Below are 20,342 nucleotides of genomic sequence, written 5' to 3'. Positions count from 1 at the left end.
CAAATTTCACGACATATGTCACTGATGATTCTGATTCTGAATTGTCTAGGTAGGATTATTAGTAACAATAACAGTCAATTAAGCAGTACTTGACCACTCAAAACCAGTGATTTCCGCTGGATCCACATCCCACAGCTAGCATGATTTGCCACATTGAATTTTTAAAGAAATTTGTGAATGCTGTTCCTCCTTCTCCCTTTCATGTTTCTTTTCTCTGGTTATTTTTTAAACTCTTTTTGTCTCTTAAGCTGCCAAATGCTTTCATTTTCATATGCCTTGATAACAGGAACTCAGTTCAACTAAATTTCAGAAACTGAGTTTGATAGCAGCTGCTGCTATGTAGTATGGCTAGTGTTGAACTTCTGAGCAATTAAATGAACTGGCCCTAGTAGGAAGGTTGAGGCAGTGTGATTAATTGCATTTGTAATGTTATAGGCTATACGTTAAGTGCTAAAGAGAAACTATATTTCTACTTGAGATCTGCCCACCCAGTACTTCACTCATTACTTCACTCATTACTTCACACAGTGTTTCAGATCATTCCAATTATGGCCACTCTGTTAACTGTTGTCACTCGTGGATATTTCATTAGAGATGCATGCGTACTAAACTACTCAAAGACATGGAAGCTGAGCAGGTTTAAAGTAGCCATATTTTTATCGAGGAAGGTAAAAGAGACAAAAATCAATGTGCATAACTGCACAAAGCAAAGCCTTGCATTTATATGCCATCTTTCATGACCCCCAGGATGACTGTAAGTGCATTGTAACTAATGAACTATGTTTGGAATTGTAATCGCTGATGTAATGTAGGAAATGTAGCAAGTATCTAATGAAAAACATGCTCCTATGAACAAGTCACAGTTGGATTGCTCTGAAAATTGCTTTATTGAAAGAATAGCACAGACAATGGTGAGTTGTTTTCCTTTAAGCACTTTATGGTTTCTGTCCTAATAGGCTGTACTCAACTACAGAGGCCAAGGAGCCTATGATAGCTGTAAACATTTGCAATTAAATTGTTGAATATCTTGATGGCATACTATTATATATTGTTATCGTGCACTAAATCTCCAAGGCTACTACAGTGTCCTTGGATAGTCATTTACAAAGCCACCTTAGTGAAGCATTTATGTATTCAGAGTAAGGAGTTTGAAAAACACATAAGGCTATTTATGACTGCACGGTAGAAGTGATTGCCGTCATTGTTTCTGATATGATGTAGAAGGGCAAGACGAAGATTTGTAGTATGTATGGAGTTGAAGTGATCAGCATGAGTCTTCTTAGAACTGCATCCTTTAGACTGAATATAATATTTTGAAGGGAATATGTGTTAAGTATACTATAATAGATACAAATGGGTAAAAGATTTAACAAATGAATGCTTACTTATTGTTCCTATGTATTGATATGTGACTCAAATGGAAACTACATAGTGGAAATTGTTATTTGTGGTTAAATATTTCATTTGCATGCAAGGTTCTTTGTAATTTCAAAATAATATGTAAATAAGAATAAATGGAGATTAATAATCTTGCAAATCATATGTTTGGTGCATGCAAATGAATTAGAGAAGCAGGAATAATAAATATTCCAGCAAGAATGCTGCATGTTTTGCCTTAGAAACAACATGAATATAAACCAGGACAAGAATCAGTTGATGAAAATTGATCTCCAAGAACTGTACAAATGGAAGATGTGAGAATTGTAATGTCACTTAAACCATTTTTTTGGTATCAATAAAGAGGAAAGACTTGATGACAGTCTGTAATTTTTGGTGTCATAACTATTAAAATGAACTCCAGTTAAAGAGTGCTTATGCTACCAAGAGAAGAGAAATATTGCAGGCTTCATCAAAGCAGATAGTGTTAGACAGTTTTGTGTTTGGTGTCGAGTCCCCTGCCAATGAAATGCAGTACCATCTGCTGTGCAAAGCAATCCCAAGAGCGATTTCATTGCTGGATTGATTTGTTTTAGAAGGCCAGTGTTAACCATGGCCCTGTTCAGTTTGCACAGAATACCAATAAAGGATTTTATCTAGCTTTTTACAACTAATTGAGGTATTTATTCAAAGAGTTTCCGTAGACTATAAGAGGTAGACCTATCAAATGTGTCTAGAACCATGCTTCATGAATATAACTGCTTAATTAAACTGTCAGTTATATTCCATCTTATGGCTGTAATTACTCTTATGGACATTATAATTGAATCAGAAATAATTTCGTTTGTCTTTGGAAATGTTTAATTTAACTGATGATCAAATCTTAGAGCTCTTGGTAAATCTGGGGAAACGTAAGCACAATTGTCATTGATTCCACAGATGATTCTTCTCAAAATTTCAAATTCAAAACATGTTTTGAATTGGTATTATACAGTACAAACAGGTGTAATCAATCCAACATGTTTTTTTGCTTTTCATAAAAAAAGTATTTAATATTGGTGGAGGATATACTCCTGTTTGGTATTTAGCAATAGTCAGGAAAATTCAAAGGAGAAAGATTCCCACTGAGTGCCATCACTCTTTGCATCACAGTCTCCTGATCTTCATCCTATCACAGCCATTCCTTGTATTCGTTCATCCAAAACATTAACTCTGCTTCTCTCTTGGTTCTTGTCTAGCCTGCTGAATATTATCATTCTGTTTTTTTTTACAAAAAGGAAAACAATATTAATATTAAAATTAAATGATTACCAATGGTATCAGTACAAATAAAATTTTAAGATGAATTACAGAAGAATAATGCATAAAAATTCCCTGAACACAAGCTGTAGGAAAAGGAAAAATGTTTAAGATACATTTCCAAGAATTAACAGTGCCCTTGTAAATATTAAGCAAAAATTGGCTTGTTTTGGTAGCTTTATGCTTTATTTAAGGATTTCACTTGCAAAGCAGGGTTCCTTTATTCTATCTCTTAATAAGACAATAAGACATAGAAGCAGATTTGGGCCATTCAGCCCATCGAGTCTGCTCCACCATTCAAACATGGCCGATTTTCTTTTTAGTCCCATTCTTCTACCTTCTCCCTGTAATCCTTAACTGCCTCACTAATCAAGAATCATGCTCTGCCTTAAGTATGCCCAGTGACTTGGCTTCCACAGTTCTCTATAGTGAAGAATTCCATAGATTTGCCATCCTAAAGTTGAAAAAATTCCTTCAGTTCAAAAGGAGCATCCCTGTATTCTGAGACTGTGCCCTCTTCCACTGATGGAAGCATTCCCTTCATGTCCAGTCCATCCAGGCCTTTCTGAATCCAGGAGGTTTCAATGAGATCCCCTCTCATCCTTCTGAACTCCATTGAGTACAGGCTGAGAGATATCAAATGCTCTTCATACACTAACCTTTCTTCTCTGGAATTGCTCTTCTGAACTTCCTCTGAATACTCTCCAGGTCCTGCACATCCTTCCTTAGATATGGGGCCTAAAATTACTCACAAGCAATTTAGAAGAAGGAAGGAACAGTGGAGGGGCCGGGGTGGGGGGTGGGTGTCAGTAGAGAATGTCTACTGTTCACTCAGAGCAATAACACCCACACTGATGTCCTCTCCATTCCTTGTACCAAAAGCATGTTGCAAAGACAAAGTTGAGTTCATTTTCAGGTGCACAAGTCCAAATATGGAAAACTCACTTGCTGCAGTATTGCAGGTACACAGGACCTGAGATTCAGTACTCACAAGAAAAACATCCATCAAACACAAACTACACACTATTTCTACCAGAAAAGACACAACCAGAACAAAACAAACAAACCCCTTTTCCACCTAAGGATCTGGAAGCTTTAAATGGTCCCGACCTTAGTGTAGTGGCACTGAGTAGCCAATTATAAATAACACTCCTAGCCATTTCATTATCACTCTCATCCAAAATTCCCAGGTAACAAGGTTCTCTGAATAATGACAGCAGGGCATTGATTGCCACATAGCCATCTGTAATTTCTATTAAATATTTGAATAATATAGAAATGTAGAAAATAAATATTAAAATGCAAGAAAGTATTACTTAGGAAATGTTTTTAAAAGAAATTTGATTTTTTTAATAAAATAATGCAAGTATGGCTAATTGCATTGTCTGTATTAGATTCTTTCAAATAGATCTTGAGGGATCTCTCTTTAATTATCTTAATGTGTATGTTTGTATTTAAGAATTTATCAAATTAAAAGTACTGTCTTTCTGTTGAGTGAACAAACTGTGACAAATAGTTAGTGTCTGACCAACGTCAGTTTTGATGAATTTTACCCACATCCTTGTGAGGTGAAGTCAGTGATGCTGAAATTGTTGCAAAATGGACTAATGAACATAGTAAATGGTTCAGAAAATTTCAAATTTCAAACTAAATTTGTTATGAAAGAATGAACAATACTGTGCAACAGTCTTATGTATATAGTGCCTAAGACTTTTGCACAGTACTGTAGCAGTAGACACACACACGACCTAGCACGCTCTCTCTCTTCTAGTCCATGCTGCACTCTTATTCTCACCTAGTCCCACTGACCTGCACTCAGCCAATAACCCTCCATTCCTTTCCTGCCCACATATCTATCCAATTTAACTTTAAATGACAACATCAAACCTGCCTCAACCACTTCTGCTGGAAGCTCGTTCCACACAGCTACCACTCTCTGAGTAAAGAAGTTCCCCCTCATGTTACCCCTAAACTGTTGCCCTTTAACTCTCAAATCATGTCCTCTTGTTTGAATCTCCCCCACTCTCAATGGAAAAAGCCTATCTTCCTTCTCTCTCTCTCTCTCTCTCTCTCTCTCTCTCTCTCTCTCCCCCTCTCTCCCCCTCTCTCCCTCTCTCCCTCTCTCCTTCTCCCTCTCCCACAATAGATTTTTGCACAATACTGTATGTTCGAGATGTTACCTTGAGATTCATTTTCTTGCAGGCCTTTACAGGGAAAAATTATTAATATAATAGAATTTCACAAAAACTATACATAAACAGACAGAAACTGACAAACAACCAATTTGCAAAAGAGGACAAACTCTGCAAATAAAAAAATACTGTAAACAGGAATTGGAAAGAGTCCTTGAGAGTGAGCCAGTAGATTGTAGAATCAGTTCAGAATAGTGGTGGTTGAAGTTATGCACACTGATTCGGGAACCTGATGGTTGTAGGGTAAAACTGTTCCTGAAGTCGGTGGTGTGGGACCTGAAGCTTCTGTACCTTCTGCCCAATGGAAGTGGACAAGCCCTGGATAGGTCCTGTCTTTGATGACGGTTGCTTCTTCCTTGTGGCAGCGCTTCATGTTAATTGTACCACGTTCTGTTATTTTACTGGGTAATTTCTAACAAAGAATGAAAATGTGCAAATTATCTTTAGAAAAGCAATTTCTTTTGCTGCATCTGCCAACTGATATTTAAATCTTGGACTTAGGACAAACCATCACAGCATCAATTGATTTTTTTGAAAGACTGGCAGGCAGGTATCCATTTTTGCATTCTTCCTTGTTAAATGTTCCATTTATTTTAAACCAGATCTACAATATGCACAATTTTTTAAAAACAAAAATAATTACAGTACATTAAGAAATGTAATTTATTGAGAGCATTCTGCAATTCATTGCAAGGCCAGTCCTGAAGGCTCTGAGGAGGTGGCAAATCATAACTTTCTGTAACTACTTCATTTTCAACTTCATCCCAAATTCCCAGATAACAAAGTTCACTGAATAACAACAGCAGGATTTGATTGCCGCATTTCCATATGTAATTCCCATTAAAAGTATGGATAATGTAGAAATGTACAATTGAACTATAAAAATGCAAGGAAGTATTTCTTGGGAAATACAACTGTGTTAGAGTAGGAAGATTGTCCTGAATTATTCCAAATACTCACTGGTACCTCACTTGATTTTTGTTTACTTTCCTTGAGTGGTTGAATTGTTGTGTGCTTAAAAAAGATGGCACTTGTGCACTTGCTATCAACAAAATCCATTATAAATGATTAAAGGTATATTTGTAATGAAAGCTTGTCGTAATCACTAGAATAAATAAGGATGACTTCAGTGTAGGTACTACCACTGTAGTTCAGTTATTCCGAGCTTCATCTGAACATTACACTTGATCTTAATTCATCCCGTGAAACCTTACAGGAGATTGATGAATTATTTCAAATATTATTGTGACTTATAACAACACCTAGCATCCTCATAATGATTGAATATTTAAATGCCGTCTTGTCTTGTCCATACTGCACCAACCGCTGCCGCTGGGCTATAAACGCGCAGGAGCAATATGTGGTTAAGTGCCTTGCTCAAGGACACAACACACTGCCTCAGCTGAGGCTCGAACTCGCAACCTTCAGATCACTAATCGAACACCTTAACCACTTGGCCACGCGGCAACACGTGTCACCACTATTGTAAAATTTAGTGTATTAGTTATTTTTCAAGAAACTTACTGAGGGTGTATCATAAAAGTGTGTCTTACATACTTTGCATTTTTTCATAAGTCTTGCCAAACTGGGTTGTGATATTAGACCGGCCTGTCCTTCAGTATCAGGCCTAGTGCCCACACTTAACATCACTACCAACCTCACACACCCCTTTGCAGTTTTTTCCACATAATTCCAACAGTTTGATTGTAATTGCCAACCAGGAGCTGCCAATGAGACATTAGTTTCATTAGAAGTTTTTGAACTTTGTGATCTGGCAGTAAATTTTCCATGCTGCGAGCTTTTTGCAAGACGAGCAGTTCTGAATCATGTAACTTTAGTAAGCAACATGTGACACAATGTTATAAATGCATTTTATGCCTGAAAATTAAGCAAATGCATCAATTTGATCATTATGGAATTAAGTAATAAAGTTGAGGAATGGTATTCAATGGTAAAAGTTACCAAATACCAGGTAACATTTCAAAAACAAAACGTTTATTTGACAGTATATGCTGAGGCATCCAGTTTTAAGATGAATGTTAGTGGGGCAGAAATGCTTACTCATAAATAGCAAAAAAATTCTTGGATATTGTAAACCTAAAATTAAATATAAAAGTTAGGAATGATTTCATCAGGCAGCTTCTATGGAGAGAAGGTAATCCTTAACACCTCAGGTTGATATACTTACATTATTTTCACTATTACAAATGCTGCCTGACTTGCTGAGTGTTTACTGCCTTATCTATTTTGATATAAAAGATAAACCATGGTGCTGTGATGAGCTTGCATTTTTGTTGCTTACCTATCAGTGTTCACGTAATAACATTTCACAGAAAGATGAATTTCACCTTAGGGTTCAGTTCATCTAGTTCATCGACACTTTGACATCTTTATTACTATACCATGCCTTCTGGTGTGACACACAAAGGGGTCTTCATCATCTGATACAAGAGGCAATTAAACCTCCCCTCTGACAAGTCGCCTGCTTCTCATGTACTTCTGTAGGAAAAGAGATACTGAAGGATGGCTGAAAATAAGTATTTTTTACCACTTGTGACTCAGGGTTTGTTAGTGCTAGTCAAATCACCACATCCTCTGTTAGCCAGAATTTGTTGTGCACGTTTAAGTTTAAAACCTGATCCTCACTAGGTTTTGGAAATGCAAATTAATAACAGTGCTGTTAAGGCATTCTGATGAACTCTCCTTCACTAATATGATTGAAGTACATAAATCTGAGGCATTTGAATTAGAATGGGAGAAATCAGTATCAAATCACTTATCAAAAGGGAATGGGGGGAAAAAAACAGATTGAAGGAGAAGGATAGGAAAGTTTATAAGCTACCATAAAAATTTATTTTTTCCAGGGTGGATAATTACTTCATATTGCCATATGCTTGTGCTTTGACTGTTCTCTGGAATTTGCTATTTAAAAACGAAGGGATATTTAAAAAGCTCCAACAACAATTCACAGCCTGAAGGAATGAAAACATATTCTTAGTTATGTCTGACTGATATTAACAGCTGTCATGTCACAAGCAGTCTGGCTATAGAGAATGGTCATAAATCAACAATTGTTGCTAATACTTCTCAGAAAGTGTTAGGGTGAGTGTGGAAAGTCTTCAGCCATATCTAATGTAAAGGGAAGAGAAATAATTCAGGAAAAAGAAAATATCTAGGTTTTGTATTATTCAGCTGCAAAAAGGGGAAGAAAAATAAAGACAAAGTAAAATGACAATAGTAATGTGAGCTCAGTTATTCCAAACTAATATCGGGTTAATAGGCCAGAGTAATTAGGTTGCTGCTCTGAAGTAATAGAACTATTAGAACACCAGGTTTAGAAAAGGCACACGTTTTGTATAGTGATGCCATTTACAGTCAAATAGATACTGATAATGGTCATGAACAAGTATTTAATAAAAGAATAAGCACACCAATAGACTTGCCAACTATCAGATAATATAGATCCTTTGATCATTGTTATTAGATTATTTTTTTCATTTTCACTCTTAACTTTGTCTTCAACAGTGACAATTGTCTGCTGTCTTTCAGGATGTCGTCTATATTTTCCAGTATGGATAATTAGTACTCTCTGCTTTATATGCCAAAGTTCAAAGTACGTTTATTATCGAAGTATGTATACATTATACAACGTTGAGGATTGTCTCCTAGCAGGCAGCCATGAAACAAACGCAAAAACAAGCCCCATATATATGAAAACAGACTGCCTAAGATCCAATGTGCAGAGAATAAAAAAAATGTCAAAAGAAAATAAAAGAATAAAATAACCCATAAAAATGACCGTCAAACACCCAATGTGCAATGAAGAAAAAATGGTGCAAACAGTAACCAGAAGCAAATAGTGTTTCTGAACTGAAGTCTGCAAGAGAGTTACACAAACAAAATGCTGGAGGAACTCAGCAGGCCAGGCAGCATCTATGGAAAAGAGTACAGTCGTACTCTTGGATTTCCAGCATCTGCAGATTTTTCTCTTGTTTGTTCCGCAAGAGAGTTCTGTAGTTCAGCGCAGAGCCAAGTAAACGTCCTGGAGCAGTGATCTTAATCGGCCCATACCTCGCCTCTGGCCCTGAAACCCTAATCTTTTCGACACTTTGACCTTTTCAATCTGGCCTGGTGCTTGGATACTCCGGACTTCACTGCTTCGATTCAGCCCCATTAGAAGTTGTTTAAGAAAAGGTGTAGATTTTGGCTTCTAACAAATGAATTAATGTTTCTGAACATTGAGTACATTTATTGGTCATATGTAAAAGATGCTCTGAGTCTCCCTTGATTCAGGTTATTCTCACAGTAGACAGTCGGTTCTATGAAATATTAATCTTAATGGTTGTTCAGTTAATTAAAGGGAGTTTTGATAATTAAAGCAGAAAATGTTTCCAGCGTTCGAGCATCATTTCAAGTTACATTTGACATGTCTTACTTATCACATCAGGAGTTCTGTATTTTTATTCCTGTTACATAATTGAACCAAAGTTGAATTTGCAGGATCACTAAACTTCTATATTTACCAAAGATTTGTTTAAAGCCTAAACCAGAAAAGGTAGCAAAGGAAAGAAGTTTTATTTGACATCAGTTGATTTTGAGAGCTAGTCTTACATGCATCTTAATGTTGTAGAATGTGTGAGCTTCATTTAAAAGCTTCATAAATGCAAAGCTGGTTTACTCAGGTAACCAATATGTCAACTTAAACCTTATTATTTTTAACAATAATCCTTTCAATCAGGAACTAGAAATAATGACACATGTAATTTGGATGCTTTCTTTCCTTCTTTCCTATTTGAATACAGAACAATTCCAGAAGAGAAGCTGAAATTGCCAATAACAAAAAATACTTGAAATTGGGAACACCTATGAGGACGTTTCCCTGTACAGATCTGTTCTTCTGCCTAAAGCTGAAGGCTTATGATGTGCTTCAAACCCCAAATAAGAACTTTACTCATCCTATGGTTTCTGCTTGCTTTCTTATTGATTTCTGCCCTGTGATTGTGAAAGATTTGTATGAAGTTGAAGTTTGCACCCTGCCACTGTGGATCTAAAATGCTCCGAATTTTACGGGACAGAGAGTTTACACAGAACTGTTGTGAGATTAGAACAGCATGTGACAACCTCAGAGCTAAAAGAAAGGTCAATAGCAAATGACTGAGTTAATTGTGCGATTTGTCCTGTTAGTGCATTGGAGAACTGCTGATTGAACCAGAACCAAATTCAGTTTGGAGTTCTTAAAAATCAGGCCATACGTGCATGGAACATGATAAAAACAACTATTAGTATTGGTATTAGTTGTTTGAAATTTAAAAGTGAAGAACAAAATCTTCTGGTGGAAACATTAATAAGGGCCAGTGGAGAATGCAGAGGGGTTACTTTTATTCTAAAAGCAGTGGAGATTGAAGATTTGTGTGGGAAAAGCATAAAATAAATATAGCTCTTGAGAAATAAGCATATATTGTAAAACAGAAGAGTAGCAGAGGATTTCTCTCTCTGTCTGTCTCTCCCTCTCTCTCTCTCTTTCTCTCACTCTGAGACACACACACACACACACACACACACACACACACAATTTCTCTCCCTCTGTGTCTCTCTGGAAAAAATTCCGCTTACAACACATATACCTCCCAACAGCTGGCTGAGATCTCAGATGTTTGGACATGTTTGCACCAACCTTTGTCATGCTATCGTCTGTTCATGAAGGTCATTAGAGATAGTTCAATCCCAACATTGCCAAGTATATCCTTAGCAGTCGCACCCTTACAATTAGGTCTGGCAGTGTGGGTTCAAGTCCGGTTCCAGAGACCTCACCCCAAAATAACTAGTTTGGGACACCAGTCCAATATTGACACAAGAGATTCTACAGACACTCGAAGTCTTGAGCAACATACACAAAAGTACCGGAGGAACTGAGCAAGCAAAGCAGCATCCATGGAGTAAAATAAACAGCTGACGATTTTGGCCGAGATCCTTCTTCAGGACTGCAAAGGAACTGGGCAGAAGCTAGAATGAGTAAGAGGGGGAAGGGAAGGAGTACAAGCTATCAGGTGATAGGTGAAGCCAAGTGAGGGGGAAGAAATTGGGAGGGAATAGGTGGAAGAGGTTGAAAAGGAATAAACCTAGTAGGAGTGGACAGTGGACCATGGAAGAAAGGGAAGGGAAGAACACGTGCTCTTGAAACCTACTCAAAAACAGAGAGAGGGAGCCCTTCACAGGTAGGAAGCCCAATCGATTTAATGCACAATCAATTGCCGCATGCACACTTGCCATATTCACGCAATCAATCTGATAAGATTCACATAGAAAACATGCCCTTCAATCCATCTAGTCTATTCCGAAGGAGGAGGAACACTAGAGGGATGTGGTGGGTAGGTGAGGAGAAGGGATGAGAGAATAACCAGAATGAGGAATGGGAAAAGTCAGAAGGAGGGAAGGGTGGGGAAGTTACCAGAGAAATCAATGTTCATACCATCGTGTTGGAGGCTAACCAGACAGATTATGAGGTGTTACCCCTCCAACCCGATCATGGCAGTATGGACTAACATGTCAGAATGGGAATAGGAAGTTGAATTGCAGTGTGTAGCCTCCAGGAAATCGTGCCTTTTGCAGTGGGCAGAGAGAATGTGCTCAACAAAGTGGTTCTCCAGTCACATCAGGTCTCACGTGTAGAGGAGGCTGCACTTGGATTGTACAAATGACCCTGACAGACGTGCAGTTGTTGCCTTATCAGGAAGATCTGCTGAACGAGAGGGTGATGGTTTCGGGGCAGGTGAAGCACTTGTCTCACTTGCAAGGATAAGTGCCAGGAGGGAGATCAGTGGGGAGGGAGGAGTGGAAGCTGTGCAACACCGTTGGAAATACTGTCCTTAAATTGAGATCTGGTCTCTCCTCGGGTAGTTCCAAAAAATTCCAAGACACTGCTATCTAAACAATACTCTGAAAGTTCTTTTAGGCATTTTGGCCAAAATTTATCCATTAATCAGCTTTACTAAAAATAAGTTAGCAGGATTTCATATTACCAGCCTTGCTTTGCGCCAGTTACTATCTTACTTTGTTGTTGTTTTGGGTGGCTTTGCAGCTGCTTGAAATGTTATGTATTAAATAGGGTCTGGACCAGAAAGTAGTTTGGGAAGTCTTAGGCTAGAAATAAGTACGTAAGTAATTTTATAATTATTGAGAATAAGGCCTTTGGGAATGAAAGAATCAAGGTTGTAACTGCAAGTCAAAATTTCTTCCTGAGACTGACACTAGATCTAACAATGTTTTCAATCTATTAATATTAATGTACTGAAAATCCCGTGAAGCCCACATAGCTCCACTGTATTCCTAATGTGTACTGGTGGATAAAGTAATAAATACTGTAGATTTTATTAGGAACTTATTCGCACACTGGGTGTGCGATCCAAACCTAATTCTGTCATTATCTGCGATCAAAGCATAATTGCTTGCAACAGTGAAGCATTCAAGTTGTGGTCAATTTTGGTTCATTTTTATCCTCTTTTAACCATTCAGCCTGGAATATTTCCAGCAATCACTCTGCCTCATAGGGTGAACTGGCTTAAGATTAATATTTAACATTATCTTGCTGTGCTGTAGGGAAATAAAGCACTCTTTGGAAGCTACCATTATGCAGACAGGGTGAAAAGCAAGCATATGAATGTCTGTTTTGTTAATGCTGTTTCTGAATTCATTACTGAAAGGATTGTTCACTGTGGAATGCATAGAGTGTTTTCATAAAAGAAGAGAAAGATGTAGATAGAGCTCCATGTAGTCTTCCCATCAGCAGGCAAGTCATATCAACTAATACCAAGTAGCACATTCAACTGAGTCAGTGAGACTTACAAACTATCCTATTTTGTTGAAATGCTTCTGTTTTAATTTAAACAGGAATCAAGAGTTTGGTGGTTCTTGGTCTAATGCTGTTACATATCTGCAGCTAAGGACTGACAGTGGAGTAGTATGATTAAACGTTTTTACCGAGTCATATTTGCTGCGGTACATGCTGGGAACGTACATGCAGGGCGAGTGACAAAAAAGATCTGCTGAGAGGAAAACGTGCCACCTGAAAGCCAGCACATAGAGGCCCTTCCATGCATAGGAGGGCTAATTGATTGACCGCACGATCAATTGGCCACGTGCCCAATCGATCTGAGACGGTTCAGATGGCTCAGCTGAAAGATGCCAGCATTGACTACTGCCCGCAGAGGCTTTTGTTTCTGAAAGTCACTGAGCTAGTAAAACAATGAATCCGTAATTAAAGCAAATTATATAACACTCTAAGTAAAAAGTATCAGCAGTTACAGACTTGATAATTTAATAAAAACATTTTTTGATTTTAAAAGTGCCTTGATTTTCCCCTTGTTTTCCATCCCCTATCGAAATCATTTCAGAGTGTGGATCCTGCACCACCTTCAAGGTCGTGTAGAATCTGAGAAGCAATTTCCTAGCTGGAAATCTCAGCAGGATTCATCTCTGCCAATGGATTCTATGGGATATCCATTGACAGATAAGGCGCTTGAGTAAATTCAGGACTTGCTGTTATTTAAATGGATAAACTGCAGTGATTCAATTCAGGCAAGTGTCAAAATATACTCAAGTTCTTGGCAATAATTCAATATCTGATACTAACGTGAGAATATGTAATCACCTGCCCTTGACTTTCAATGCTGACTATCCCTAACCTCTTTCACTAAACACAAATGCACACACACACATATTCATCAATAACTTGGAGGTCAGTCAGAATCGTAATTGACACAACCACATTTGAACTGTGTTTGCAGGAGTTGAGAAGCTGTATATTCAGTAGGGAATGATATCCCTCTGTTAAGTCATCATTGTAAATCTACAAGGCACGCAGGGTAGTTGTCATGGATGTCCATTTACATTCCTCAGAAAAATTCACAAAGACTCCAAAGCTGTGGTTGGCCATTAATGGTTCTTCTCAGACTGTGATTCTTGACAATATTGACAATAACATACAATAATGTCACGCTAATTTACTTATTGCACTATCTACTACCACAACTGTTACAAATTTGCTAGCTTAGCCATTTAAGTCTGCTTCATCTTTATAATTCTACCAGAATTATGCTGGAAGCTGAACACACCATCTATCTCTGGACTCCTTGAAAATCTCAGTCCTTGACTCCAGTTGAATCAATGTCAGCAACTCCTAACAATTGTAGAATGTACTTCAGGGGTACATTCAAATCAAGATTTTCTTAAGTATCCCCATGGATATCTCATGCTGTGATCAAAGGATCAATTTAAAACTTCTTTAAATCTTTCACCGGTACTTACAAGCTAATTCTTGGGGCCGCACATCTGCACATCTCCAATACCTCAGAGAGCCCATTTTGTCTGCTTCATCTGACTGGTTTTGCCAGTAGGTAAACCTCATCATACCATATGAGCCTGTTAAAGCGTGAGTCACAATGTTCACTTCAATTGTGTTTTATTCACCTTCCTTTCCTGAGATGGTTGAAACGGGTTCATATATTCTGACTGTTATATTCATTTCTGTAGGGGCGTATCCTGCAGCACTGATCTTTGGTTCTGAAGAAAATCTGTATATTAATAATTCCTTAATTTTCCTTCATGGGTCTTTCACTGTATGTACTAATCTATTATTTTGAAAGTGATTAATAAGGAGGTGAAGCAGTTTGATCTCATTTCATTTCACAAACGGTTTGAATTGAACTGGTTGAAATTGCAGACTACTAAGCAATGCAACCACTTGTGAGAACAGATGTAAATTTTTATGGCGTGTTTTATAGTGATGGCCTATAGTATGGCTTAATACTGCCCAGTTTGGAGTTATCACAATTAACTTTATTGTGCAAATGGTATATATAGCAGGAGGAACTGCACAGGAAGATTTACCTTTCAGAAAATATGTGTTATCCACAGCCTTTAACCACTGCCACAGTTAATTTTTCAGTTAATGCAGTGATATCCATTCTGTTGATCAATCCATTGAAAACTTAGCACAACATTGGATCTCACTGTGAAGAAGATAAAAATTCAGTCACACCCTCATTTCTTCTGACATTCACTTTCACCATTTTCAGTTATAGACAATTTACATTCACCCCCATGATCCAAAAAAAATCTTTTTCTGCACAAAAGCACAATCGTTGTTTTGAAGCTACTATTATGTTAACAAAGCCTTCAAAATACCTCTTTAGGTATTCAGAGATTTGCCACTTGTATTGCAATCGAAGTTCCATCTTGGTTGCATGGACACTTCTGCGCGAGGTTGCCTGAAATTTTTGAGAGATGATGACATATAAGGCAGCTTGGTATATGGATCATATAACTCCCTCATGGGAGTTAATTATTCAGTAACGATGGCTTACTTATCCCTGTTCACTTGTCAATTTGCATGTGAGATGTCTAACTTGATAAGGAGATTGGCATCCTTGCATTGAGATTGTGTCACCTGAGATTAGATTAGTGTTCATTGTTCACAGTGTGATTGAGGATGACTTCATAATCCCTCCAAACACCAGGTAGTCCTGTCTGCCTTTAACAACATAACAGTTTCATTTCATAGGCTCACATCTTTTTGCACTTTACCAAGCTAGGCTTATAGAACACTGGCTAGATAGTTAAATTAATACATAAAATTCAAAGTTAATTTATTATCAAAATATGTCACCATATATTACCCTGAGATTCAGAGTAGAACAAAGAAATACGATAGAATCAATATAAAAAAGACACAAACAAGGACTGACAAGCACTGATAAGCAAGTACTGTCCCCTGAAGCCATTATGCATATCTTTAACCTGATGGTTTTTGAGTAGTCACACTGAATACATTCTTGCAATCCACTTTTAAGTCTTTGAGGCAGTTTTGTCTAAATAGGTTTAGTGTGCATTGTGTCCTCAGCTGTACTGATCGGTCACCTTTAATATTTATAAGAAATTATAAGTCACGCGTGTCCTAAAGTTTTCAGTTTCTCATCAGTATCTCTCTTCAGATGCAGGGTGTATTTCTGTTAATGGTAATTTGCATGCATGTGTCTTCCCATTGTCAAGCAGTGAGCTGTGGATTGACCTTCCTATCAATATTTTGTAAGAACCACAAATGGAATCTCTGGTATTTAAACTTCACACTTCATGCTACTCATCAGGTTCAATATTGTATGGCCTCTATTTTGTGTATTCCTTGTTATAAATGTGGTTATAAGTATTGTTATAAATTGAGAAATGATGTGGTTGGCATTATTCTGGGTCATATTCCTCATGTAGAAGCTGTATGTCTTTTTTGCAGCTTAAGTATTTCACTGTCCCAAGTTGCCAGAATTGTGAAAGATGATAGCAATCATCTTAGGGTTAGTCTCAAAACTCTTGACTTTACTACTGCAGTTTGCCTATATACCACATAATTCTTTAGCATTTTCAGAAGCCCTCACTGTTGATATGAGATTCTTACATGTATATACAATTCAGTGATCTTTCCTGATGCTAACTCCATGTTGGAAAGTTGCTGATCAAATAATGGTCCAGTACAGAGCAGTTACTGTCTGCACTTGCTAATCCTGTTCTTACACCAAGTGGGTGGCTTAGCCCAAGTGATCTCAGCAAGGCTGTCGCTGACCTATCAAATAAGGGCCTTTCTAGTTATCAGACCCACATAAGTGTTTTATAGAAAGTTAAGCTACTTTCCCAATCCTTGATGTTTATCAGCATTCAAAATCTTTGATACCTGTTGAACATACTTTGCATTGAGCAAGTCAGTGTTGGTACTTTCACCTTGCCTACCTGTTAAATCTTCTCTCAACTTTCCCAGTGACACTGGTTCTGAGCAGTTACATGAAGGACTGCTACGTTTTTTGCTGAAAATGTTGAGTCAATATAAGAACGGACCATTGGAGACCCTAAATATTACTGACTTGTACGTAGGGTGATGGGTCTCAAGTACTGTTTTGAGGGGTGGTGACTTATATCAGCTAATGAAAATTCAAGTATATAAAAGTCACAATGACTTCAGAATAGTATTGCTGACGTAATTGCTATGATTAAATTTATTTCTTCATGACAGTTATTACCTATGACTGCATTTAACAAGTTTCATATAGCCTAATAATTGAAATTGATTTCCACCAAATGTTATTTTGATTTTCATTTCAATAGACATCCTTCAGGATAAAGTATTTTTAAAAACCTAAGTCTTGAGTGCCTTTTTATCCCTTTAAAAGAGGTTTATTTGATGTGGTACTGATAGATTATTTTATTTTTCTTTTCTGCAGGAAATGGCAAAAATCCTCCTCCATCCTAGAGTGTATTCCTTTCTTCATGTGCCAGTGCAAACTGGATCAGATAGTGTGCTCATGGACATGAAAAGAGAATACTGCATAGCAGACTTTAAACAAGTGGCAGATTTCTTGAAGGAAAGGTAAGTTACTTTGAATAGAGCAAATTTTCAACTGCAGTACTTCAAAGTATAGGTTCTATATATCAGCTTTACATTAGGGCTTTATAAAGATGAGGTAACCTGAATAAGAACGATTAATGTGGTTTTAACCACTCCTTGGTATAATGTTGTGCCTTTGCATGATCTTCATTGTATTTCAAATCTTGTTTAATTTCTACAGTGCACACTATTTGGAATGACTAAGCTGCATTGTATATTTGAAGTTCACTGTTCAGCTGCTGTTTCTTTTTCCTGTGGTTTCTCTCCAGCTGGTCCTTCTTAATTGGTATCTGAAATGCTTCCAAGTGAACATAGTGAATCAACAATTTTTCGCAGTGTATTTTTAGTTCTTAGCTTACAGGTTGCCCCCCCCCCCCAAGTTTTATGTGCCAATTATGGGTACTTGTATGTACATGTAAGCTACCGAAATATTGTTAAATTCAGTATGATGTACATAGGTACATTAACAAGTTCAAAGTAAATTTATTGTCAAATTACATATATGTTACCATATAATATCTTGAGATTCATTTCCTTGCGGGCATTCACAGTAGGTGCCGCAATAGTGTAACAGTTAGCGCAACGCAATTCAGGGCATCAGAATTGGATTCCAGAATCCTGTGTAAGAATATTTATACGTTTTTCCCCATTGTGCATGGACTGCACTTCCTGTGGAGGCTCCAGTCATTCAATGTCTGCAGTACTATGCTGCAGATGTTCTACGACTCAGTGGTGGCCAGCACTCTATTCTATGCTGTAATCTGCTGGGGCAGCAGGGTGAGAGCTCATCAGGAAGGCTGGTTCTGTTGTGGGGGTGAAACTGGATTCCCCGATGGTTGTGTCTGAGAGGAGGATGCTGCAGAAGCTACGGAGCATTATGGAGAATCCCTCTCACCCCCTCCATGACGTACTGGACAAACGGAGGAGCACTTTTAGTAACAGACTGAATCCGCTGAGGTGCACTAGTGAACACCATGGGAGATCCTTTCTCCCTGTGGCTATAAGACTCTACAACTCCTCCTCCAAGTATATAAGTATATGGTTTCATTGCACATCTGTATTTTGTAGTATTTTTAATGCACATTTTGTATTCTTTTTCATACCTCAATTACATTTTGTATTACAAGTACATATCACTGACTGAGTAACCTTGCAACAATAATTTCCTTTGGGATAAATAAAGTTTTATCTTATCTTCCTCTGAATGCTCTGGTTTCCTCTCATAGTCGAAAGACATACCAGTCGGTTAGTAGGTTAATTGGTTAATGTAAATTGTCCTGAAATTAGTCCAGGGATAAATCGGTGGCTTGCTGGGCAGTGCGGTTCCATGAGACAGAAGGGTTATTCCTCACTGTATTATGTAGCTAGTACCTTCAAGTACTGATATCAGACTATTTATTGATGTCATATGAACAATTAATTGTTTCAAAAATATCAGTTCAAACACTCATCTAAACCTCCTCTGCTCATAAGGAACCATTGCCATCCCAGTCTATCCACACAATCATTCTATCTCACCCCAGAGCTATTGCACTTAATCTCCTCTGGACCTTCACTAAAGCTGTCACATCCTGTCCAGATCTCCAGAATCAGACCAAAAGATTCCGTCTGGAACAGAATTTTTATTTCATTTGGATTTGGCATAACTCACTGCCTTTATATTGTGTCCTTTCATTTATAATGCCCCATCCTTCATCAAGAGCTTTGTTAACCTGTCCTGAGATTTTTGAAGATTTATACAGGTAATCCTCCACTTTTCAACACTCACTCACTACCCACCATCTCTTTCTCTCTCATCACACACCTCATCTGGCTGCAAACCTGACTATTTGAAAGGCTGAATGGATTAGCCTCGTGTGTTTTCTGCCGCTGGGTTTTAAGGCCTGACACTGGGTACCCGTACATACATACAAACCCCCCGTAATATTATCATACCACTGAAGTTATTCACAGTTCTGCTGCTCTATCCTAACTCGCACCAGATTTCCTTGCACACCAATTTGCATTGGCAGCAATGTTGGCAGTGCCACAATTTTTAAATTTTCATGATTGTTTTCACGTTGCTCCGTTTCTCTTCCTCTCTAACCTGCTTCCATCTTAGAATGTTCAAGAATGCTGTGCTCCTGCAAGTCTGCTTCTTTGCACTTTCCGTTTTTTAATCACCACATTACTGGTATCTTATGATTTCAGCTGTCCAAATCCTAAACTCCAGAAATCAGGTGCATCAGTTGCTCCTTTTCATTAAAATGTACTTTATACCCTAACTGTTTGATCAGCTTTTGATCAGTCTTGGCTAGTTTGTTGCTAAATTCTCTTTAGATGCTTTCAGTAGAAGGTGCAAATTAAATGCAAATTATTGATGTTATGTGACACCATTAAAATCTTTTGCAATGTGTTTGATAATAAAAATAATAGTCCCCATTCACCAAAACTAGCTTCTGTTACCTAATTAAAGAACTTAATTGATAAAAAAAAATTATATTTGTCTTTAATCAATCTTTGCTGGCTGTTGTTTATTTTCTAAGAGGTAGTTAATTTCTGCCTACTGACTATCTCATGACATTTTTTTTACTGTGGACATGTGTTGATGGTCTGCATTTGCTGGATATACTGTCCTTATTTTTGAAGAGCGCTTTCTGGAACTGTAGCACTAAGGAGGATTGGAAGATTATGGCCAGTGCATCTGTTGTCTTTCACTCAGCAACCTTAGTTGCATCCCATCTGGACTAAGTGAGTCTCACCAACCTTATCACCTTATCACCTCTGATCCTTTTCTTCCGATTTCCATAAGACCACCTGTCTGGTCTACTATTGCTTCCATTTCCTTTGGCTACTCTTTCATCTGGTATATGTTTCTAAAGCCTTTGTTTCCCAATACTGTGTATACTCACACACACCAATTTCTGCAGAGTTCTAATTCAAATGTTCAAGCTGTTAACCACAAGGATGTTTAATATTGAATAGGACTGCAACATAGAATAGCTAAATTCCTTGAGCAATATCTTCAATCTCAATGTATCAGTTTTCTATATGTGTTGTCTACTTTCGGT

General features: G+C 37.7%; 1 protein-coding gene across 2 annotated transcripts in view; it reads left to right on the top strand.

Moving 5' to 3' along the window:
* cdkal1 (CDK5 regulatory subunit associated protein 1-like 1) overlaps nt 1-20,342 on the top strand; it is a 522,933-nt gene that overhangs the window by 281,061 nt on the left and 221,530 nt on the right. For both annotated transcript variants that reach the window (XM_063069880.1, XM_063069879.1), the window contains exon 10: nt 17,129-17,274. In XM_063069880.1, coding sequence (XP_062925950.1) covers nt 17,129-17,274 — 146 coding nt within the window. The remainder of the gene's footprint in view (nt 1-17,128; nt 17,275-20,342) is intronic.

This window comes from Mobula hypostoma, chromosome 17 (genome assembly GCF_963921235.1).
Source record: "Mobula hypostoma chromosome 17, sMobHyp1.1, whole genome shotgun sequence".
NCBI classification, from domain to species: Eukaryota; Metazoa; Chordata; class Chondrichthyes; order Myliobatiformes; family Myliobatidae; genus Mobula; species Mobula hypostoma.
The sequence above is the reverse complement of the archived record's forward strand: the minus strand, read 5'-3'. Positions and strand labels throughout refer to the sequence as shown.